General features: G+C 48.2%; 1 protein-coding gene across 5 annotated transcripts in view; it reads left to right on the top strand.

The window, feature by feature from the left end:
• COL6A3 (collagen type VI alpha 3 chain) overlaps positions 1-18,936 on the top strand; it is a 57,724-nt gene extending 38,788 nt beyond the window's left edge. For 2 of the 5 annotated variants that reach the window (XM_015635378.3, XM_015635376.3), the window contains 25 exons: positions 122-187; positions 884-937; positions 1,688-1,723; positions 2,250-2,312; positions 2,595-2,657; positions 3,348-3,410; positions 3,852-3,914; positions 4,102-4,152; positions 4,275-4,310; positions 4,407-4,469; positions 4,600-4,662; positions 5,312-5,344; positions 5,433-5,469; positions 5,578-5,589; positions 5,745-6,238; positions 6,830-6,929; positions 7,417-8,115; positions 9,215-9,323; positions 10,065-10,339; positions 11,491-11,745; positions 13,308-13,382; positions 14,926-15,105; positions 15,221-15,274; positions 18,129-18,299; positions 18,431-18,936. In XM_015635378.3, the coding sequence (XP_015490864.1) occupies positions 122-187; positions 884-937; positions 1,688-1,723; positions 2,250-2,312; positions 2,595-2,657; positions 3,348-3,410; positions 3,852-3,914; positions 4,102-4,152; positions 4,275-4,310; positions 4,407-4,469; positions 4,600-4,662; positions 5,312-5,344; positions 5,433-5,469; positions 5,578-5,589; positions 5,745-6,238; positions 6,830-6,929; positions 7,417-8,115; positions 9,215-9,323; positions 10,065-10,339; positions 11,491-11,745; positions 13,308-13,382; positions 14,926-15,105; positions 15,221-15,274; positions 18,129-18,299; positions 18,431-18,471 (3,156 nt within the window). In that variant the 3' untranslated portion in view covers positions 18,472-18,936. The remainder of the gene's footprint in view (positions 1-121; positions 188-883; positions 938-1,687; positions 1,724-2,249; positions 2,313-2,594; positions 2,658-3,347; positions 3,411-3,851; positions 3,915-4,101; positions 4,153-4,274; positions 4,311-4,406; positions 4,470-4,599; positions 4,663-5,311; positions 5,345-5,432; positions 5,470-5,577; positions 5,590-5,744; positions 6,239-6,829; positions 6,930-7,416; positions 8,116-9,214; positions 9,324-10,064; positions 10,340-11,490; positions 11,746-13,307; positions 13,383-14,925; positions 15,106-15,220; positions 15,275-18,128; positions 18,300-18,430) is intronic. The other 3 variants (XM_033516094.1, XM_033516095.1, XM_033516097.1) reach the window with 3 other exon arrangements.
• Positions 18,937-24,152: the final 5,216 nt, after the last annotated feature.

Raw genomic sequence — 24,152 nt, 5'->3', positions numbered from 1 at the left:
TCATCTATTTCAGTCAAAAAAGGAAAATAACGTTGGTTCTCAGCTCTAGCAGAGCAGTTTACAAGATTTAATTTTTGTGTCCCACTTACACAGATGTTTCCCATTGCTCTGTTGCTTTCAGGGAGATTCAGGAGCTGATAACACTCAAAGGGGCCCCAGAGGACAAAAGGGTGAAATTGGACCAATGGTAATATTTCTTTCTTGTCTTGTCTTGTTTTTTGGTTTTTACAACAGAATGGAACAGAGAAAGAGAGAACAAAGGATGCTATCAAAAAGATGCAAGTTTCTTAAACTCATTGTGCCTTGTCAGATGGAATATTTTTTTCTACTAGAAAATGTTGTTGGTTTGCAACCAAAACTTTCTCTGGGAAGATGTCAGTTTAGAAGATATTTTGTGTAAAAAGCACCTTTTTTAAAAAAATAAATTATTATTTTACAATGCCTTCTTGGGATAATGCTTCTGAAAATAACTCTGTACTTGGAAATTACCTTTGTATGTTCTCATGGGTCATATAAAAAAGCAGAGAACTGATTAGATTACACTAAGTCTAAACCTCCTGATTCACCTGAAACCTTTACAAGGAAAAAAAAAACCCACACACTCCTTGGAGAATTTCAAAGCCCATCTGTTTTCACACCAGCTCACAATAAAAAAATGCATCTTAAATTGTCAGAAGGCATTTCCCAAAGAATAGGAATGTTGACCTCTGCTGGCTCAGAAACTTGATGGAAAATCTCTGTGAGCTGTTAGAAGGATTCCCACCAAAGCAGAACTATTAACTTGTGTGAAAGCATGAAAGAATCCATTTTTTTGAGAACTTAATCTGTTTTCCCAGTGCCTATTTATCTCAGGGCTCTCACTTGTGTTTTGTTTTTCCCTTAGGGAGATCCTGGACCAGTAGGGCCGGAGGGCCAAGATGGTAAAGACGGGAGTAGGGTGAGTTGTCAGACCTCCAGTCAGCAAGGCCCAAATTTAGACTGGCATAACTTTTCCCCTCCTTCCTCTCCATGCACTTTGTTTCACAAACATCAGGAATTCAACCTCAAAACCCAGCAAAACACCCCCCAAAAAAAGAAAAAGATCTAAAAAGGAAAATACCTCATGGCTTCCTGGCTTGTTGTAGAGACTTTAAAAGTCAAATTTATTCCCATGGAAAAATTCAGTGCTCAGGTCAGTGGATTTACATGATTTATATATAAAGCCAGGTTGGATGGTGCTTGGAACAACCTGGTCTAGTGGAAGGTGTCCTTGCCCATGGCAGGGTGTTGGAATTAGATGGTCTTAGAAGTACCTTCCAATCCAAACCAGTCTGTGATTCCATGATTTGCATCTGCATTTGGCTGCTGGTTTTGGAAAGCCAAAAACCAAACTGGAGCTGGGATTTTTGGGATGTGCTCTCTGCTGCGTGTCCCTCCTGTCTCAGGGGTGGTGACACACCCCTGACATGCATGAGGGAGCAGCTCACCTGCATGGGGGATGTGAGGAGCGAGAAAACATGCCCAAGTCTGATTTAATAGATCTGACCATGTGGATTTTCCTTTTCCTCTCCCCCCCAGTAGCTTAAAATATACAAATGTAATTTTTGGGGTATAAGAAGCATTGATAAGAAGCATTGATCTAAAAGCAATAGTGAAAGGTGTGCTTACATTATTAGATCAACAAACCTAATTGTTCCTTCATTTGCAGGGCATGGCAGGACGAAGGGGGGCCATAGGAGTTAAGGTAGGTGGTGATGGGACAAAACATGGGCCAGGCAGCCCCAGCACCCAGAGAGATGTGCCAAGAAAAGAGACATGCAGGCTTTGCTTGTTCCTCTCTGCCTCCTCTCTCCTCCACATTTCCCAACTCCTCCTCCTCCTCCTCCTCCTCAGACTCATCTCCCTGTGTGCTTCCTGCTGGACTTGGTGCAGAACCAACTGTCCACGTGGCTGCCAGTCTCCTACAGCATTCCCTGGTGGGATGTTCTGTCCCCATGTGCTGCTGGAGCAGTGTAACAGGGCCAGAGCATGATGGTTGATACCCACTGATTGCAGGAGGCAAATTGCCCCCACCATCACTGTGCTTGTTATCTTCTAACACCATATATAGAAAAAAAAAAACCCACAAGGGAAAAAAAACCAACTGAAAATCTGTTCTTCCCTGCACCTCGTACAGCTGTGGATACCCTGATCTTCCCTTTCCCTTCCCATGGTGCTGACCACATCCTCCCATGCTAACTAACCTGTACTGTCCTGTTTTATACTTCCAGGGCACCACAGGCTTGCCTGGTCAACCAGGGCCAGCTGGAGAGCAAGGCATGCGAGGGCCACAGGTCAGTGTGGGTTCACAGCAGAGGAAAGGCCTTGCCTCACGATGCTGTGGTGTTACTTCATCACAGACACTTCCCCAGAGAGTCTCACCCAAAAAAACTGTTGTGATTTGGGTATTTTTGGGTGTGCTGTGGCCTGGCTGTCCCGCCTGCCACGGTGCTCACACCAGCCAAGGTGTGATGTATTTGCAAAGCGTCCCTCAGACACTGCAGCATTTGCTTCCCCTTGGATCTTGGTGTGTTTCTGCCCACGTGTGCTGACAGCCTCTCTTTTCTTCCACACAGGGTCCCCCTGGCCAGGTTGGCACACCAGGCATCAGAGGAGAGCAGGGTGTCCCTGGACCCAGGGTAATCCTTCTGCTGCTTCCCAGACATTGGCACAACTATACTGCTGTTGAACTAATAAGATTCCAATGTGTCTTCACATTCCCCTCTCCTAGGACTCCAGCTCTGCTCCACTCTCTTTTAACACACTCTTCCAGCGTGATTCTCCTCTCAACTTACCCTTAAGACTTCTTGATCAAGAGTTACAGAAGAGAAAGAGCTGAAAGCAATCACAGAGGGGTCAGGACTTCAGTTCTTGGCCCATTATTCCAATTTTAGTTAAAGAGGGTCCCTGAGTGACTGGTGGGGCATCTCTGTGATGTTTCATGCTCTGAAGCCAGATCATGACCATCTCACCTGTCTGCAGGGGCCACCCCATGTATTTATTTCTCCCTCCTGCTGCATTCCTCAGCCACACCCTTTGACACAAAGCCATATTGCATTTTCCCACCCCCAGCATGCTTTTCCCCCCTCTTGCTTTCCTGTGGGTGTTCTCTTAGGGATATTATAAATTGCTGCTGACATTTGCTTGGAACTGAGCTGGACCTCCAGCCCTCCCCAAACATGAAGGAGACTTCTGAATTTCCTGAGGTGTTTGAGAGACATCAGCCACAGTAGTCAATACATGACTCCTATGGTCATCCAATTCCCTGGTTCCTGGCACCTGAGTTTTCTTGAATGTTGCCAACATGCCTCTCCCCACTTGCATTCCAGGCTGGGAATGGACCTCCAGGACCTGCAGGAGAACGTGGCAGGATTGGTCCCATGGGAAGGAAGGTATGTCTTTAGGACCACTGGGCATCAGGAACTAAAGCTGCACTGAAAAGCTGCTGGGTTTTGCATGGGCTTAAAGAGATACATGAGATGAACCTCTTGGGCTTGCACAGCGTGGAGAAAAGTGACTCTGTGCTCATTGTCTCATTAGACCCCCATTTCAGAGAACAGAATGGCAAAAGTAACTCAGCAACTGAGACTCCCAAGCAACTTTCCTGGGCAGATTCTCAGAAAATGCCCATGTGTGAAGGTTTTATCTTTTCTGAAATCACCAAAGGAGCCTGCACTTGGCAGCATTTCGGGCTGTGTAGGTCCAGTCACACCTTCTGCCACAAGGAGGGCTGCAGACTGCTCTGTGCAAATAAACCAGTGTTGATGGAGTGGGGAAGGCTCAGAGCTGCCTGGAGTTTCAGCACATGCTTTAACAGATGCTCCTCTTTTTAGGGTGAGCCTGGAAACCCTGGACCCAAAGGGCCGATTGGACAGCCAGGCCCAAGAGGAGAGATGGTGAGTGTGGCCCATGCCCTCACACCTCTAAGGACACTTAAAGAACTGTAAGGAACATTTAAGAGTTTCACAAAGGCCTGTGGCTTCAGTGGGTTCTTTCTATTGGTGCTGCTGGACCTTTGGGGTTTAGGTTGTTTACATATGACAGATCATTTACATATAAACAACTCTGCCTTTCCAATTTTAGGGTGATGATGGACGAGATGGAATTGGTGACCCGGGTCCTAAAGGGAGGAAGGTAGGTGTATGATCAGCATTCCCAGCTCCTCAGCAAGGACAAGGAAGCAGACAAGATCTCCAGTGGAGATGGATGAGGGCATTTTCTAGAACATATTCAAATTAACCTTTCTACTGTTTCAGGGCGAACGTGGCTTCGTAGGTTACGCAGGGCCAAAGGTAGGTGCAGCCCATGAGCTGTGCATTTATTTTCCAAGCAATTTTCCATGGGTCTGTGAAGGTTTAGATCTGCTGTTTGTGGTTTTCCCCTCCTAGGGTGGACCTGGTGACCGTGGTGTCGCTGGAGGCCCTGGCCCCAAAGGAAACAGAGGCCGCAGAGTAAGTTGGACCATGGTTCAAATTTTGCCTTCTGCATGAATTCCCTTAAAGATGGACTCATCTTTATCTCCAAGTGCTCCTGGGAGCTCTCCTGCAGATGTTCATGGAGAGGACTTCTCTCTCTTTCTAGGGAAATGCAGGAGTACCTGGGACACCCGGTCAGAAAGGAGAGATTGGATACCCTGGGCCAGCTGTAAGTGTTTGCTGCATTGCTGATTGGCTTCATGTAATGGTGGGTGCTAGGGGTTGAAAACTAAGTCCATCACTATCTCCTACTGATTTCAAGTTCGGAAAATCTCTCTTTATTTGTTCGGGATGTGTCTCTGTAAATTTTTAAGCAGCTGTTTATTGCTGACAAATATTTACCCTCCCTCAAACCAAAGGAAAAAGTCAAGAGACACGGTCTCACCAGGCATTAGGAATTTCCCATGGCAATATGCCCCTTAAAATTCCTTCTAGGAGATTCTCATCTCTTGTTCCTTCACCACCCCACACAGGATATGGACTGTGACCAAATCTGGCTGGCACAAGGCTCCCTAGAGAGGCCAAGGTGACTGGGCTTGCTTTGCACGTGAACCTGGAGCATCGTAACTCACAGAATGGTCAGGGTTGGAAGGGACTTAAAGACCATCTACTTCCAACCTCCCTTTTGGCTTTGGCCTCAGCTAGGTTCACTCCTCACAAGAAGAGCCCTGCACTCTGCTGTTGGAAACACAGCTGAAAACAGACAGATTTTCCCTTGGCTCCTGCATGACCCATGGTTCAGTAGTTATTCTGACAGGGTTCACGGGGCACCCTGGAGATACACTTTGCACTCAATTTCTCTTCATTCTTTGAAACAGGGCCTTAAAGGCGAGAAAGGAGAATCCAGAGATGTAAGTGTGACATAATTTCTCTCATGTTTTGAAACACCCTTGGGTTGGCTATGTGATACATCTCTTTCCCCCCCTTTATTTCCTAAAGCAATGCGCGCTGGTGCGGAACATCAAAGACAAATGCCGTGAGTACCTCAGTGCTTTGCTAAGCCCCTCTCTCTACCCTTATTTGCCCATCATGTTGCAATAATGGCACTGACCAAGTTGGTTTTTTCTCTCCATCTTTTCCACAGCCTGCTGCTATGGTAAGTCTCATTCAATCCTTTAAACCCCAGGGTGGCTGCATGTCACGATTGTTGCTTTCCCCACATGTGAATGATTTACCCCTGCTGAGGACACCGTCCTTGAATCCTGACAGCTGTTTGAGGCATGACTTGCTCCCAATGCACATTCCCAACAGGTCCCAAGGAGTGCCCTGTCTTCCCAACCGAGCTGGCCTTTGCTATTGACACCTCTTCGGGCGTCGTGAGGGACGTTTTCAATAGGATGAAGCAAACCGTGCTCAGAGTGGTCAACAACTTAACCATCGCCGAGAGCAACTGTCCCCGGGGGGCACGGGTGGCTCTGGTCACCTACAACAACGAGGTCACCACCGAGATCCGCTTTGCTGACGCCAGGAAGAAATCCAGCCTCCTCCAGCAGATCCAAAACTTCCAGGCAACCCTGACCACGAAGCCGCGCAGTCTGGAGACTGCCATGTCCTTTGTGGCCAGGAATACCTTCAAGCGTGCCCGCAGCGGGTTCCTGATGAGAAAGGTGGCTGTCTTCTTCAGCAACGGGGACACGAGAGCATCCCCACAGCTCAACGATGCTGTGCTGAAGCTCTACGACGCCGGGGTTGTGCCGGTGTTCCTCACCAGCAGGCAGGATGCGGTTCTCACCAGAGCTCTGGAGGTTGGGGTCCTTCACCCTTTCTTTGTTTTCTCCTCGTGCCCTTGGTCTGCTTTGATGGTGCTGGATGCCACAGGCAATGCTTGGCTTTCACAGGCCTCTCAAATGTGGAAGAGAGTATTGCTGTCCAAACTTATCCATCCATTAGGAGAGAAACCCTAATTCTGTAATCATTACAGCACATGATGGGAAATACTAGTGAGACTCTCAGGAGTGACTCTTTTCCCAGGCCATGGCTCCAGGGTGCCAGGTGTGGGATGAAACAGAAGGACGAGTCTGACAGAAAGGCAAAGGGCAGGAAGGTGGGATTACATTAGCTTTGTTGGCAGAGGGAGGGTGGACAGACAGAGATTGAAAGCCACGAAAAAGCCCCAGATAAACTCACTGAGCACTGGTTCAAGTGGTCCCTTTTCTTGGAGTTTATGACTCTAAACTGACACTGGGGACACGAGGCTCCTCCAGAAGGGATCCATCGTGCTCGTTGTGCTGAGCAGAGAATCCCTCAGAGCTGTGGATTGCCCTACCCTCCTCTGAGCTGAGAACAACAGAAGGCAGCATTACTGACTCCATGTGTTTCTATTTCCATCCCACCAGATCAACAACACAGCAGTTGGCCATGCCATTGTTCTTCCAACCGGCGGTGGTCAGCTGAATCAAACCATTCAGAGGCTTCTGACTTGTCACATCTGTTTGGGTAAAGCATCCAATTTCTCCTCTAGACAGTTCCAAATCCTTCTGGTCACACAGCAGTTGGTTGTAAGAAGGGAAGCCCAGTTGGGAGTCAGCCCTTTTGCTGATGACTACAAGGTATTCTTGGGTTGAGCAGAAAACACTGGCATTATGAACGAGGTTTCCTGGGCGTTCTCTACTTTGTAAAGAGAAGCTCCTTTTTTTGTCTGGTTGCCACTTTTACAGCCTAAATACTGATAGCTAAGTGCTCTCAAAGATGGCCTTCTGCCACTTATGACAGTGTGCTTCAGGGATCCCCTTGGACAAAGGAGCACATAAAAAAATACTGAACACATAACTGAATGTCTTGTGGGATGAAATGACTTAGGTATCGAGCAGTGGACCAGTGAATGACCAGGGTTTGATGGTATTTCATGTGACACCAGGGATGTTTACAGTGATGAGGGAGGGTTGTGTTTGGGTCCTGCAGGTGAAAGGTATTTTTTCCCCAGATGTGTGTGACCCCGATCCCAGCTGTGGTGGAACTGGCCAGAGACCTGCATTCAGAGACAGAAGGGCAGCCCCCACAGACGTAGACACGGACATAGCCTTCATCCTGGACAGCTCTGAATCCACCACCCCTCTGCAGTTCAGCGAGATGAGGAAGTACATTTCCCACATCGTAAATAACCTGGAAATCAGCTCAGAGCCAAAAGTATCCCAGCACCACGCCAGAGTGGCCGTTCTCCAGCAAGCTCCTTACGAACATGAAGCCAACTCAAGCTTCCCACCAGTAAAAACTGAGTTTTCATTAACTGATTATGCATCCAAAGAGAAGATCATCAATTACCTCCACAACCAAATGACCCAGCTGCATGGCACGAGGGCCCTAGGAAATGCAATTGAACACACAATCACTCATGTTTTTGAAAGTGCACCAAGCCCTCGGGATCTGAAAGTCATAGTGCTGATGATGACTGGAAAAGTGAACAAAAAAGAACTTGAGCACCTGCAGAGGGTTGTCATCAATGCAAAATGCAAAGGGTACTTCTTTGTTGTCTTGGGTATCGGCAGGAAGGTGAATGCCAAGAATATCTACAGCCTTGCCAGCGAACCAAACGATGTATTCTTCAAGCTGGTTGATAAAACAGGAGAGCTCCATGAAGAGCCCTTGCTGCGTTTTGGGACACTGCTGCCATCCTTTATCAGAAGTAAGTGCAACATCCTGCAGCCCAAGTGTCATGGAAGGGGCAACACCTGGCTTCAGAGGGGTTAATCAGAAAGGTTTTGAGCAGCAGGACCCACTGAAGTTAGTCTCTTTTTTTTTTATGGTTTGTACTGTTTGGTGCAATTTTGGCTGCTCATAGTTTACCTAGTTGAGTATGTCCGGGTTTTGTTCACTTTGGCCTCCTCATCCTCTTCCATGTTGATCCACCAATGGAGTTTGCACTTCAGTGTGTTTTGGTCTCCATGGGCTCACCTGTGGATTCTGATCTCATCCCACCTGGCTGGCCTCTCACATAGGTCCTGCTGAGTGCCTTTGCAGCACTTCCTTGGAACACCCAGCAGATCTTTCTTCCCAACTTCAGCACAAATACCATGTCCAGCAGGCCCTTGGCTGGCTCAGGCTGAGATCTGGAGTTGCTGTATGCAGATTTAAGGACCAGATGTACAGGATTCTTTGCTCAGGGATAAACAAAGCTGCTGTGTTTGGGATATGCTGACTATGCCTTGAAAAGTTACATCTCAGCTTAGCTAGAGGCCCCAGGCTGGACCTCCTAAACAGATCCTAAACACACCCATCCAGCAAGGATAAGAAATAGACCTCTTTTAGGAAATCCAGGTTTTAGCAAAAATTCCTGAAAAACAGATTAGTGGGCTGATATACCACAGATTCAGGAATGTCTTGCACTAAATAGGAAGCAAACATCTGGAAATAAATGTTTAGGTTAGCTCAGTTTGCTTTTTCCATTTACTGCTTACAGCAGTCCTAGAAACTTCTAGCTCTTGAGAAAATAACATTACCTGCGTGGTTGGAAGTGCCTTGTTACAAGAAATGTATTTACAAGTGACAGACTCAGGCAAACAACCCTCTTGTTAAGGCTCTCATGTTTGTAAACTGGAATAACAAATCTCCCAGCCTTGGATGTTGCCATAGCCAAACATCCAGCAAGAAAAAAAGTTATTTTGCTTCTTTTTTTTGTTTTTTCATGGTTTGTTTTTTTAATGAAGAAGAAATAAATGTAATCTGTTGGTGGTGGGTATCCACCATCCTCAGCTCCAGTATTTAATGTCTCTCTCCGTCTCCAGGTGAATTTGCTTCCTACCTGTCTCCAGAGATAAGGAGACAGTGTGAGTGGCTCCAGAATGGTCAGAAAGCCCAGAGCCAGCGCCCCGTGCTCACTGGGCAGAAAGCAGTGTGAGTAATGCTTTGGGGAAAAGGAAAGAAAAAGCAACTTCACTTTCAAAAATCAGGATCACCTTCTAATTAATATAATTCTAATAATACTGCATTTAATTTTACTGGTTTCCTCAGTGTTGTGTCAAAAGAGCAGCAGAGATACCTTATAGAGAAGGGTCATGTATAATTTAAAATTTGGGATAAATTTCATATTTATATATGTACAAAAATATGGTGGAGGTATATGTTCACTTTTATTGTGTAGGTCAGGAATTCCAGAAATTTCTATTAATTTGGGGCTTTCTACTCCAAGCATTGTTTTCAGAGGCTGTGCTGCCCTGGTTTATCTGATATACAGAATCCATCACAGCATCCATGCTAATATTTTCTGAAGAAAAATGAAAGCTTGTGTCACCCAGACTCACTGGTGGCACAGAGCTGTCCTGGCTTTAGAAGGCCAAGCCTCTTGAAGTCGGGCATGTTACAGATCTGTCTACTGAATTCACCCTTCTCAGAGAATCACAGCGCAGTTTGGGCTTGGAAGGAGCTTTAAAGAACACCTTGTTCCAACCCCTTGCTATGGGCAGGAACACCTTCCACTAGACCAGGTTACCCCAAGCACTTCTTACTGCTTGGATCTAAGTACTTTTCACTCTTCACTGGGGGCAAATCTAAAGCTGGCAGAGACTCTTGACCTCAGGTGGGTTCTTGCCAATGGTTTCTATGTCAACTCTTCTCCACTTCCAAAATTCTGCTCAGGTTCGTGGCTCCCAACGCGACCATCAGCCGGACCTTTGCTGCCAGCACCACGGTCAGCACAACCATCAAGCCAGTGGCCAGTGCCCATGCCAGAACCACTCCTGCCAGCACCACGGCCCAGAGCAGGGCCACTGAGACCACCCCAGACAGCTCTGTGCTCCAGGTGAATGCCACTGCCCAGGGAGCAGCCAGTGCCACCACCCACACCAAAGCCAGCGGCCGGGCCACCACCAATGCCACAGCCACCGCGGCCGGCGGCAGGAGGAGACACAGCGGTATGTGAACAGCTCTCCCCATGTGGGCAGTGCCTCCCTCTAGGCTGAACCACAGCAGGCTGTGGCTCTCCTTGCCCCCTGAGAGGATTATTCCTGCGGGAAGTGTCACCCAGAGGCCAAATTTCGGTTTTAGGTGGAAATCTGTGCTGGGGTTTTGTCAACTTGTGTCAAGAATTTTGTGCAAAGTTTTGCTATTTATGGTGGTTCATATAATGGCATTGTTTGAGCTCCCAGCTAATAGGAATAGTTAGCTCATCAATGGATCAGTGTGGAGACCTATTTGGGAATGCCAAGCTTGTTTCATGTGAACACAGTTCATGCAAAGGAGGTTTTCCAGGTATTTTTACAAGGGGCTACAGGCAGATCTGCACAAGCTGAGCAAGGATCAAAGCCCGTGTCCAAGCATAGGGAAGCTCATCCAGTCACTGATAGAAAGTTGCTGCATAAATAATAAACAAAAAGCAATAAATAAAAGCAGACAGCTTTTGCAAGGCTAATGCTTTTATCAGCTTAAGGGGAATAAACTTTTCTGAGTGTTTCTTGCTCCACCAGTGCTTTAAGCAGTATTTATAGAGGTCTCATCCAGTGATCTCCCAGAGCAGAAAAACCTTTCCATAATTATTTCTTTGACCTATTAAGGTTATCATCCCTGGAAGTGTTCAAGACCTGGTTGGATGGGGCTTGGAGCAAGCTGGGATAGGGGAAGGTGTCCCTGCCCATGGCAGGGGGTTGGAATGAGATGGTCTTGAAGGTCCCTTCCAACCCAAAGCAGTCTGTGATTTTATGTTCACTATTAGACAAGCTTGGCTTGGAGGTCTTCAGCAGCTCAGTGAATCCATTGCACCCTAGAGAAGGAAGGATCTGACTGGGCACATTTACAGTTGTTGGGAAAGTGCTGGGAATTTCAATCTGTGGGAATCTTCTGGGGGGAAAAAAAATAAAAACACTTTGATTTGCTAGATTGCAACTGATTATTGAAGATAAATAAACCACTTGGTGAATCATCTGAGCTATGGAAAACAAAGCCTCCCCTGCAGTGGCATTTGAGACAGTCAAGTACCAACTTGGCTTGCACTTGCTGAGACACTTTTTCCTTGAGATTTTTCCCTCTTCATTCACTACCTGGTGTCCCTTGTGATTCTGCCCTGCAGCCAAGACCCACGACATCCAGATCACAGATGTCACTGAGAGCAGTGCCAGGCTGCGCTGGGCCAGCCCTGAGCCACACAACACCTTTGATGTCACTGTCACCTTGGCACACGACCACTCCCTCGTGCAGAGGCAAAACCTGACTGGCACCGAACACGTGATCCGAGGGCTCAAGAGTGGGCAAAAGTACGTCGTCGTCATCACTGGCTACCAAAAATCCCAGCCCAAAGTAACCTACACAGGGTCATTCAGCACGAGTAAGTGACTCTTAAAAATGTGTGGACATTTATTTTTTTTTTCATAAAGTGGACACTAAAGATAAAGGGTCAGGAATCAGTTGGTACCAATAATCCCAGCCCTGGCTGTGCTAAGTTGTGTCACCTCATGTCTGCCATCCTCTGGATCATCAGCAGGTTATGAGACATGGGAAATGTGTTTCATTGAAAAATGGGAGTTACAGTAAGATTAAACCTGCACAAAATGTGGGAAAACTAAAGGCAGTCCCAGAGTGGGTCCCAGAGGGTTTGCACTTTGGTGCAAAAGGTCTTGGTGGGGGTCCAGCCTGCTTTACTGCAAATAATAATGAGTCAAACTGGTAAACTCAGTCCAGTCCAATATCAAAATAAGCAAGAAAAGCTGCTTCCCTAAAAGCCACTTCCATAGCTACTGCTCTGCTTCCCACACTATCCAGAAAAACCCAGAAAGAAGAGATGGAATGGAAGGTTTAGTCTTTTGGGGATCCAATCTCCATGTGTGCAGATCCAATGTGAACCTAACCAAACTCTCTGGCATGGCCAAAAGTTGCTTGTGTAAGAAAGAGTCAATTTTTTTTTAATGCTGTTGGCAGAGGTGTGACTTGGCTTGGTGGTGTGAAGTTTGTGCTGGTCCTGCCAGTGCTGTGTCTGGCTCCCTCTGGCACTTCTGAGACAATTCCTGTGCCCATGGAGAGCCTTTCCTCTGGCTTCAGTGGGTTTGGACCAGTCCCTTACCTTCTCAAGCAATAAACATGCCCACAAAAATGTTGAGAAAAGACATCAGTGGGTGGAAGTAACATTTTCATGTGCTGAACTGGAGCTCCCAATGCCCAGGGAAGCTGCTTTTCTCACAGAATAAATCTTGAATGGGAACAAACTGAGTAGGCAGTGGTGGCAAGCTGTCACCTGGACACTGAGTAGGATTGTCCCCCTTACCCACAGCCAAACTTTACACTAAAGAAAAGCAAATCCAGCCCTTCCTGTGGCTGCAGACCTCTCCTGCTTCATGGAGCTTTTTCACCTGTGACAATCCTTGCCATAGCTCCTAGAAGGATGTGAGGCCTGATGGGGAGGAGTGTTGAGTTCAAGAGAGCCCTTGAGGGAGCAGGAGAGTACAGATCCATCATGGATTGGCCCCCCCTGGGGGATGCCATTTTTATTCTGCCATCTCTAAGGCCAGGAAACCAAAGCTAAACTGGCTCCAGAGAGGCCACATCCATCCTGAACCCCTGCCTGTTGGTGCTGTGGGGTGAGTGGGGGCCATCCAAAGCAGCCACATGGGGCCTTGAGGATGCTCCTCTGTGGTGACCCCTGAGGGTGAGCCCAAGCAGAGCCACTGGCTGGGGATGGAAGGTGATCCCACCCTGGTGCAGCCAGGCAGCTGGGGATTACTCATCCCATCAGCTGCCTCCAATAAACATTTCTCATATGTGTGTGCTGGGCTAAACAAATCCAGACCTGGCTCCTGTGCTGGAGCTGGGGCCAGGGAACCTGTTCATGACTGCACTGAGGGTGCTGCTGCTGGTGGCCTCCCCCTGGACTGACCCTCTGCCTCTCCTCCACAGAGACCCTGGTGCAGCCCCAGGTGTCCCTGGCCAACATGATGCTCAACACTGAGCCACTGGAAGGGCCTGAGAATGGTGAGTGTGGGCCATGGGGGGATTGCTGGCTGGGGGCTCTCACAGTCCCACTAACACCAAAGGATCTGCAAGACCTTGGCTTTGCAGAGCCAGCTGATCCTGGTGCTGGTGACATCCTTGGCTGTCCAGGTCTGAGCCCTGCACTGGGGTCTCTGCCTCATTTCATCACCTTGGGTGACATCAAGCTCATCACATTGGTGCTGTCACACTCAGTGCTACCATCAGTGTCACAACCCCTCTTCCAAGGACCTGGGAGGGCTCTCAGCCTTCATCAAGCAGCACAGCCACTGCAGGCACACCAACAATGGATCTGTCATCTAAAACTCACTCCTGAATCACCGCTCCCATGTTTTCCTTTAAGCATTGTGCTCTTGCTCTGTGGCTCATTTTCTTCACGACGTGGTCTGAGAGCACGGGGAAATGCTGCTGCTCAGTGTGTTCAGCCAGGAGTTGTGGAGCTCTGGCTGCTGGTGTTGAGTGGGATGAGCATGGATCTCATTCATGCCTGGCTGGTGGCATCACTGGAGCTTCGTGCAGCAGAGGGGACAAGAGCTTGTGCTGGACCAACTCATTTCTCCTTCCTGCATGAACCATCATCATTCCCTTCCCATGTGCTCCCACTCCTTTGGCCCCTCTCCCTGGCACTGACATCTCCTCAGAAGCCTTGTGACAAGGTTACAAGCACCCCCTGGCTTTGTTTAACCCCTTGGCACCAGCCTTTGGGAAACCAAGAGTGTTCCTTCTGCTCCAGGGAAAAGGGATGTGCTGTGTGCTTGCTCTGCACTTCCACACAGACCTCTCCATCTCAGCTCCTCCTGCTGACCCACCTGCAGCAAACACCTCTGCCTGAGGATTTATGGCAGCCAGCAATCTGGGGGGAGCATTCCCCAAGGATGCTAATCCAAAGGTTTTCAACAGGATAAAGACTCTAAAGAGGGCAGGGAACTGGGGATGGGTTTAGCTGAGCCTCCTCTAGTTCATGGGAGACACCCATGTGTAAATCTTCCAGAAGACTGTGGAGGAACACTCTGTCCTCCTTATATAGGTAAAATACCATGGATGGCCCAGCACAGCTAATAAAAACCCTGGGATTTGGACCTAAATTATCATTTTTGGGGCAGAAAAGGAACATATGTTTAAACCTTCATTGAGCCTTCACATATAGCGGGTGCAACTTGCTTTTAGAGATAAACACACTTAAGGACTAGAAGTTACTGCCAAGACAAAGAGCTTTGAAAACAGAGTGTGGGGATTTGTGTGAGGGCTCAGTCCTGAGTGCACTAGTGGGGCATAAGGGGGTTCCCACTATGTTGCTCCAAGGATTTGGGGTTTGGATCTGTGACAAAACCAAGAGTGAGAAGAGGTAAGCTGGAAGCTGGGGAAGGTTTGCATCCAGCAAAGCAAGACAAAACACATGAGAGGGGAAATGACACCAATCCTGAATCAGGCTTTATTTTCCCTTTTTTCCTCTTTTCAATCTCTCTGCTTTTTCAGCTTTTAACCCTCTCAGAGTCCCTTAACCTTTGCACCTTTTGCCATGCAGATTGGCCAGACCCTTGCTTGCTGGACTTTGACATGGGCATGCAGTGCAAGGACTATCAGATTGTGTGGTTCTTTGACTCCAAACACAAGTTCTGCAGCCAGGGTTGGTATGGTGGCTGTGGAGGTAATGCCAATAGATTTGAGACCGAAGCTGAGTGCAATAACAAATGCTTAAAGCCATGTAAGTACCCCATGAGGATTCACCCTTTTGCATTTTGTCCTAATGTCAAATGATGTTTGGATCAGAGAGAAAACACCATTTAAAATCCAAACCCATGCACTTTTTCCTCCTCCAGCAGCAGATGAGAAAGCCATGCAGCAGCCACCCCTTGAGAAAAGATTTTCATCAGGTAACACCCCCCAAAAACATTAATCATCACAAACAAAGCAAACCCATTCTTTCACCTTGACCATTTCACAGCATGCATCCAAGCCTATCCAACCCCAGATCAAAAGTAGCTCAGAGTTAGTTTTCATTTGCTCCTTCACATGACCACGTCCTTCCATCTGCTTTGCATGAACAATTCACTTTGCATGTGTGTTGTCCCATGAGGACACGCTGTTCTGGCACAGCCAGAGTGGCAAAGCTCACTGGATTTCATGAGGGACCTGGGGTTGCTGAACTGGAGCGTGGCAAGGTCCCAAATCAGTTTGTGTTATCTCTGTGTGACCAAAAAGTGCCACTGCTCTGCTGAAATGCAGAGAATTCCCGACATTTCCCTGCCTGTAACCAAAACACCTGATGGAAAGTGATTCCATGGGTCTTGGGTATTGCATGGAGACGTTTTCCCTTCAGCACCTAAAGATAAAAGTCAAGGTTGAGGGAGGAGCCCGCAGGAAAATGGCAATGTCTTCCTCTCCTCAGGGAGTTTCTGAGGTTGAGGGGTTATGTTTGCAAACCTCTTCATGACCTGGGAAGGGAAAAGAGGCTTGAAATCATCTGTGTTGGTTCAGCAAGGGGTTGGGAAGGAACAGAGCCCAGAAAGTCCTTATCAGAGCAGCCCTCCCCTCCCAGAGGTGTTTCAGGGCCCTTTGTGGAGCCAGGAGGGAAACCATGGAGTGAAGACAGCCCTGATACCTAAAGGCAAGGTTTTAGTCCTTGCAGTGGCATGACAGGGTTTGAAAAGGCAAATTACAGACCCTTCCACCTCATTTGACTTTCTTAGGTTTATTTTAGGATCCTTAAATCAAGCTTGGGAATTTCTGTCACTGGCAGCCCTGCAGAGCGGTGGAGGCCAGGAGGAGGTGGCCACCATCAGCCACAGAGATGTCTGGGGTGGCAAAAGGGGATTTCAAGGTGCTTTGGGGATGCAAATGGGTATCATGGATCCTCTGGCTGTAGTTTGAGGACTTTGCTGCCAGAGGAAGCAGTGCACAGCTTGTGCAGGAACCTGCAGCTTCACTCCAGAGCAGGATTCCACCCTCAGAGAGCAGGGAAGCCTCCCTGATGAGGTTTTCTCTGGAGGGAGCGTGTTTCTGCCAGCCCTGTCCCACAGGCCAGCCCCTTCTGATCATTGTCACATGCCTTTATGATGTTTCCAGCAACTGTTTCTGAGGCTAAAGTGATATTTCATCAACTTGGCACCGCTCTGCCCTGGGCACAGAGTCAAGAAAAGCAGCTGAGGGGCCCTGGAGGGATGTTCAGGTCTCTGCCCACTGTGCTCTGCTTGCTTTATTCCCTTTCCATTTTCTGCAAAGCCAGAGCTTGAATCCACATGGAAAATGGCCACATGAGTTCAGTGCATCTCAGCTTTTGGGGTGCTGGGTTGTGGCTCAGGCTCTGGGCTCAGCCCATAGCAGGTGCAACATTGAGAAATGAGTTGAGCCCCCAAACCTTAAGGCACTTTAGCTGCAAAACCATGCACCAGACCCACTTCCTTTTTGAAGCCTTTTAAATGATGTGATCCCCTTTGATTTTGGACTTTTTATGTCATTTATCATGTGTAGATGTGGAATTTGAGGTTTAGCGGCGAACTTGGCAGTGCTGGGGTAATGGTTGGGCTCAAGGGTCTTAGAGGACTTTTCCAACCTTGATGATTCTATGGCATTATTTTTTTTATTGTCATTAACTTTTTTAGCATGACAAAAGTAACTCTTAAGCGTAACTGAGGCACATTTTCTCCAGGGGATGACTTAAAACCGTCTCTTCCCATCTTTTCAACCTGCTACAGCTTAAAACACACTTTAACTCCCTAGTTCTTGCTCTCTATCAATTCTTGGAATTTTTTAGGTAAGCTTTTGTTTAATTTCAGACTGAAATAGGGGAAAATTAGGTTATATATGCAAAAGAAATTCTTCTGTTTTGATTAGTGTTTGGATTTATTCAGATTTAGTGCAAGGTTTGGGGTAGAGTCATTCTTGTGTTCACATCTGCTGGATTTCAGTGTTTTGGAAGGGGGGGAAGAAGTGAGATGGGCTTTGGAAAAAGAAAATATGAATATAAGGAGGGCAAAGAGCCTGCCTAAGGCATGGGGAAGCTTTTGGCTGTAGGGGCCCAAAAGCAAAGCTGAACTGCAAGGTCAACACTTATTTCTGACTCCCCCTGATCTGTGGTGTTTATGCTGTGCTGAGCAGAGGTGGCATGAGCTCTTTCTGCATCCCTGTGAGAAGGGAGGTGTGTGACCTGATGGCAAATCAATGGCTGACATCAGATGTTTTTTTAGTTTATTTTTAAGAAACGATTTGGCAATTCCATTTTGCCACTTCCAAGTGCTTTGTTGTTTTGTTCCCTGCTCACCCAGCAAGGGATGCAAAATGCCATGGGCAGTGTGTGGTGGACCCAGGAGCATCTTTACATGGAAGATTTCTCTTTTCAGATTAAGTCAGTCATCTTAGTGGTGCCAGTACTTCTTCCCTTGCAGCCCAGCCAGTCCTCTCCCAGTTCTGAGACCTGCCAAACTCGTATCCTACAGATCTAAGGGATTTGCAGACAACCACTGTCATGCAGCACTCTTCCTTCATCGCTCCTGGATGCATGGCAGCAACACAGGAGACAAACTTGTGCACCAGGCTGGTGACCTCCAGGGAAAGAGGTTATCTTTGCAGAGAAAGAGATAGGATTCAGTCACAAGAGATGTGCACAATGTGTGCTGTGGATGCCCTTTCTCAGCTTGCATTCCAGCCCTGCCCTGCAGATACACTCAGAAAAGGCTGTGCTTCACCCAGGAGTGCTACTGACCACTGTTGCTCCTGTTTTGTCCACAGTCATGGACATCTGCCGGCTGCAGAAGGATGAGGGCACCTGCAGGAACTTTGTGCTGAAGTGGTACTACGACCCCGAGACCAAGAGCTGCGCCCGCTTCTGGTACGGCGGCTGCGGCGGCAACGAGAACAGGTTCAACACGCAGAAAGAATGTGAAAAACTCTGCATCTCTGGTAAGGGGGATTCAGACAAATCCCTGGCATTCCCACTCTGCTGCGTGGGGTTGGACTCCTGACAATCACCTCGTTTATCTTCCCTCAGTATCCTGCATCAGAACCTTATTTATTCCTTCTTTCTCCACCAGGTACCATCAACCCTGGCGTGGTGACGACAATAGGGACATAGAGCCAGGGGCTGGCCAACACTTACCTCTGAGACAGCATCACCTTTGCCACCTTGCCCCTATAGAAGCTAAAGGGTATAGACGACCTTGCACTGTAATATTTCATGCTTTTAACTCCCAAGCAAACCCTGAGGAGAGGGTTTTGCTACATGACCTATCAATATGGTGCTAAACTGTTTGTGGACTGAGTGCTACACGTGCCCGGGTTATATTGTATAGCTTCAACATTGCCAAATATTTACCTAAGTGCAGATTGTTATTGTCTCTCAACATGTCTCTAAATTAGCCTTCCCCCCCCCTCCAATTCTGGCAGTCTGCCTATCTAAGGCACCGTAAAAATGAGTCAAAAAAACCCCAAGAATCATAGAAATTTCACAGCAACTTGTTACCTGCTTGCTTTTATCCTTCTCATAACTGAGTGTAACTTTACAGGGAAAGCTTTTGTGTAAGAGAGTGGCTGATTCTGCTAAACAAGTACTTCCATTTTCACTCTTCCTCTTTTATTTTTCTTCTCCTTTTGCTGGATTCAATCTCAGACTAGATCTCTTGTTTGCATTTGTACCACATGTGGCCAACCGAACTAGCAAGGAAAAGGAAGCAAAGTTTCCGAATGCAAATGCACTGCTGGGACCAAGGCCTCAGTTAACAAATCTTCAAATTGTGGTGTAGGATGCCTCTGGCATTCTTCTGATGCTGTATGTTTTATAAAATACAAAGCAAAGCAGTCTGGGGAGGGGGGAGCAGTGGGAGGGAGGGGGGTTTTATTTTTATTGTGGATTCTGTGTCAGGAAGTCTATACAAAGAACTTTTAAATAAAGTCTAATGGAGGTTTTGAGAAACTTGTGGGTTTTTCTTTGTTGAAGCCAGTGTGGGTATCAATGGAATAATTTTCCAGGGTGTGGAAAACAATTATTTGGGGCGGGGGGGGAGGGGGGAAACCCACTTGTCCTCAAAGGGAGGATGGATGGATGTAGTAAGGGTATTCAGGGGGACAGCACTGAGAGGCTGCTGGCAACCTGGAGATTTCCAGCTTGGGAAAAAAGTAGAAACAGAGATGTCTTGGTTGTGAAATCTCCATCCTGAAGGAATTTAAACTCAGCTGGACATGGCATGGAGCAACTTGGCCTCAGCCAGTCCTGGGTGTCCCTTCCAACCTGTGTTACTCAATGCCCCCATATTTTCATCTGTCTCCTTAGCTTTCCACAGCCATGATTTTTCCTTCTCTGAGCTCACCCAAAGAAGAGGAAATTCCAAGAAACAATGCACATTTTTCCTGTCCCTTCAAAAATCCCCCCTGAAAGCACAAAGAAGATGAAAGTGGCCTCCCCACAGCACAGGGCAGCTCTGCCTGTAGGGCTTACATCCTCAGTTTCCCTGAAGCTCCATTGTTGTCCAAAGGCAGGGCTTGGTAACACTTCCCATGGCCTCCTGGAGGTGCCTGGATGGAGAAATGGAGTCTTGCAGAAGGTAGCTGGAACACCAAAACCAGGGAATTGGTGAGGGAGAGATGGGAGAGGGCATTGCCTTCTGGAGAACTGGGTTGCATTTATTAGATCTTGGAAAGGAGATGCAATTCAGGGCTCATCCAGGTGTTCTTCCCTGGGTCAGGGTGGAATTGCCATGAGGAGAAGGCCACCTGGTGCTGTCCTGCTGCTTTCTGAAGCACTTCAGGCAGGTCCCCACGGGTCATGACAGGAGATGTTCCACATGTGTTGCACACACAACCATGCCTTTGGCAGCACCTCCCAGGAGGAGGATTTGCCTTCCACAACACCATTTGCAAGACTAAATTAAATGTGACAGCTTAGGCTCTCTGTTCGGCGCTGCACACGATCCACAGGGTTCCAAGGGCCTCACCCTGACTTCTCCAGGGCACAAGAGGAGCTCTCAGGGCTCCTCTGGGCTTTGTCCTCGTGAGGATTTACAGTTCAGGCATCCCATTCTTGGCAGGAGGCACAGCCCAGATCCCAAAACTTCCCGTCTGAGCTGCTTGCGTGGGGGACAGGGGACAGCTTGGTTTGCCAAGCCGTGGCAGCTGAGCTGGGGAAACTGCGCTGTTTATTTGGCACCTTCCCCCAGCACACCACAGGGGCTTCATTAGAAAAAGAGGGGAATGGGTGAATGTTATTTATTTATTATTTTTATAATATTTTAATTTGGGGGTTTTTTAAATTTTATTTATTTATTTATTTATTATTTTAACTGGCTCTTGCAGAGGGACTTGGGAGCCTGCCCTGCACCACACCGTGCATCGGGCCCCCCACCCTTTTCTGTTCTCACGGGGTTTAAGAGCTGCACTTTGGTTAAAGCGATCCTTCCCTCCATCCTCCCACCCCTCTGCAGCACGGCAGAGGTTTTCCCAATGCCTGCACCGCCTCCGTTTCCCGGGAAAGCTGCTTTCCATGGCCCGTGCAGCCCTCCAGGACGCCAGGGCGCAGGCCGAGGTTCCACAGCCGGGAGGAGAAGGAAGCTCGGGAAGGGCCGGGAAGGGGCCCCTCATCCCCTCCCATCCCCGGGCCCCACGAGGGGCTGCACATGGAAGTCATCTGCAGCTGGGAACGCATCTGCCAGCGTGGCTGCGGGACCAGACCGGCAGTAAAAATAGCCCGGCCTGGCCCGAGACACGAGCTCCGCTCCCGGCTGCTGGTGGGGAGCCCTGAGATCCACACCCTGCTGCTTTTGGGGTGGCCTCAGACCCCCCTTTATGCAGGATTTCTTCTCTAGACATCACCTCCTGCATCAAAAATGCCCCTGGCCTTGCTTCAAAAGGTACTGCCTCAGTCTTACACCCTGGCCTAGGAGGGGGACAGCAAGGCCATAAAAGCCAGACTCCAGCCTAGAATTTCCCCTCAAGCTGAGGGCATGTTGTGAAGTAAAAAAATGTCACTGGAATTGCTCTAAGTCTCTGGAGTTTTCCAGAATTGGGTCAGGGAAACCTTCACAAGGCTGGTGTAGGTTGAAGTGACCCTTCCTCCAGGACCTGCATATAATCCAAGTGAGCCTTGAATGTAATGCTGTGTCTTCAAACCTGAGTGCTAATTCTGTCCCAATGAAAGAACCACAGAATGGTCTGGGTTGGAGGGGACTTAAAGCTCATCCTGCCCACCCCATGACAGGGCAGAGACACCTTCCACTATCCCAAGTTGCTCCAAGTCCTGTCCATCCTGGCCTTGGACAATGCCAGGAATGGGGCAGCCACAGCTTCCCTGGGCACCCTGTGCCAGGGGCTCAGCACCCTCACTGGGAAGAATTTCTTCCTAATCTTCAATCTAAACCTACTCTCCTTCAGTTTGAATTCATTCCCCCTTGTCCTGTCACTACATCTTCCTTGTATTGTCCCTTCAGGACCTGAAGGGAGATGGGTGAGGTACAGTCAGCAGAGCTACCAGCCATCATTTTACCAGGGGCATTTCACAGTCTGGCTGCCCAGAGGAAGCCACAAAATCCTACACTCCCTCCTACACTCATGCTTCCTTCTTAAAGTGTGATAGTGGACAGTCCCTGGGACAAACTATTACAAAGAATCACTGTCAAATCTCACTTTCTCCAGTCAAAATCCAGAGGGTTTTGGATTACTCTGCTGCCCTTGGAGACCAGAAAGCTACGAGCCCACTGGTGAAATCTCCAGGATTCAACCCTAGAGCACAGACGTAACCACTTATGCTGAGGTCGTAAAAATGAAGAGCAGGATGTGTCCTAGAGTTCAACATTGAAGCCAGACCCTTAAATTTAGGACAGCATCAGCATTTAATGCTTGGTTAGGTTCCCTCAATGCTGCAGCTTTGCATTTAATCACAGCCTTCTAGGGAGACCTTTACAAGGAGAGGCAAAGTGGCTCTGACAAATTTTATTAGCCAGTATTAAATTTATTACATCAGTGAAAGAAGCCAGTCTAGAAGTCTACAGATGCCCAGATGTACCTGCCCAGATCTTTCCTGGGTTTTCCAGCAATGCCCTACACAGCCAGTGTTGACGTTGCAAGGCCAGGAGTTCAAGGAAAATTAATTAGGACTGTATCCAAGTGCTTGAGCAGCGATGCAGATAAACTTGGAGCAGCTGAGCCTGCAGCAGAGGATCTTAGGATAACTGGGACAGAAGTGTGGGCATTTCCTTGGCCAGGGGTCTTCTGCTTGCGGGGTGGAAATACTGCAACTCCCAACCCCAAAATCACTGGAGTAAAATGGAGATGATAAAGTAAAATCAGGGGATTTGGAAGATGTCAGATTTTCTAGGTGCTCTGTTGCTTTCTGCCTACGTTTTACAGCCATGTAAGTGTTTTGGGGGCAGAACAGCTGCTCCTGGGGAGCAACATCTGACAGGGAGCTCACTGCAAGCGTCATTCCCATGGGCTGAGCTGAGCTGAGCACCCCGGGTGGTTTTAAATCCCAAAACCTTAATCCATGATAACTTTAAACTTCTCAGGCCTGGCCCAGAGGCCGGAGATCATTGAAAATGGCAGCAGGCAGCTCTCGGGAGGCGCAGCCTTCCCAAAAGCAAACCCCACGGCTCAGTGGGACGTGGCGGGATAAACAGCCCCAGCGAGAGCCGGGAGTGCGCTCCAGCTGCGGGATGATTTATGGGACAGCAGGAGCACGGCATTTTTTATTTCATTTTATTTTATTTTTTTCTGGTTAAACAGAGCAGATCCGAACCAGATGTGTAACCTTTATCTCCATTGCTGCGGAGAGAGACGGGGGAGCAGACAGGGGAGAGGGAAAGATGTTTGAGTTTCCATGAGCGGCCGCTCTGCTGTCTCCCAAAGCCAGCTCATGAAGAAAAATGAGCCCCAGCAGCCAGGAAACTTCTCTGTGCTGAATTCCCTGTTTTGTTTCTCCCTCTGTTGCCGCGGGGACCGCGCCGGAATAAAAGCGAGGCCGGCTGCGATGACCTCACCGTGCTGCTGCATAAAACCTGATATCATAAAGATACAACCTGGGCAGGGGAATGAGGATGAGCCTTGTGCTGGGCTGGGAAGGGCAAGGGGGAGGGATGTGGGAGACCGATGGGTGCTGCCTGGTGATCCCACCTGCGAGGAAAAGCTCTTGGGATGGCTCTGCTGGGGGAAAACCACAAAATGGGGAGCTCTGTGTCCAGCTCTGGGGTCCCCAGGACAGGAAGGACATGGAGCTGTTGGAGCCAGTCCAGAGGAGGCCATGGAGATGATCAGAGGGATGGAGCAGTTCTGCTGTGAGGAAAGACTGAAAGAATTGGGATTGTTCAGCCTGGAGAAGGCCTTGAGGTGACCTAATCGTGGCTGTCCAGTACCTGAAGGGAGCCTACAGAAAACATGGAGAGAAACATTTTACAAGGGCCTGGCATGACAGGACAAGGGGGAATGGCTTCAAATTGACATGAATGAGTTCAAACTGAAAGAGATTAGATTTACATTAGATATTAGGATAAAATTTTTCCCTGTGAGGGGGGTGAGGCCCTGGCACAGGTTGCCCAGAGAAGCTGTGGCTGCTCCATCCCTGGCAGTGTCCAAGGCCAGGTTTGTGAAAAATGAGGTTCACATATTTTTTATATAGCATTTAAAAAGTTTAACAGAAAGATAATTGCACTTATAACAGATTGGATGGGGCTTGGAGCAACCTGGGGTAGAGGAAAGTATCCCTGCCCATGGCAGAGGGTGGAACAAAGATGATCCCTTCCAACCTGAACCATTCTATGATTCTCTGATTTC

This window comes from Parus major, chromosome 7 (assembly GCF_001522545.3).
Source record: "Parus major isolate Abel chromosome 7, Parus_major1.1, whole genome shotgun sequence".
Classification (NCBI taxonomy): domain Eukaryota; kingdom Metazoa; phylum Chordata; class Aves; order Passeriformes; family Paridae; genus Parus; species Parus major.
This window is presented reverse-complemented; position numbering and strand designations above follow the sequence as displayed.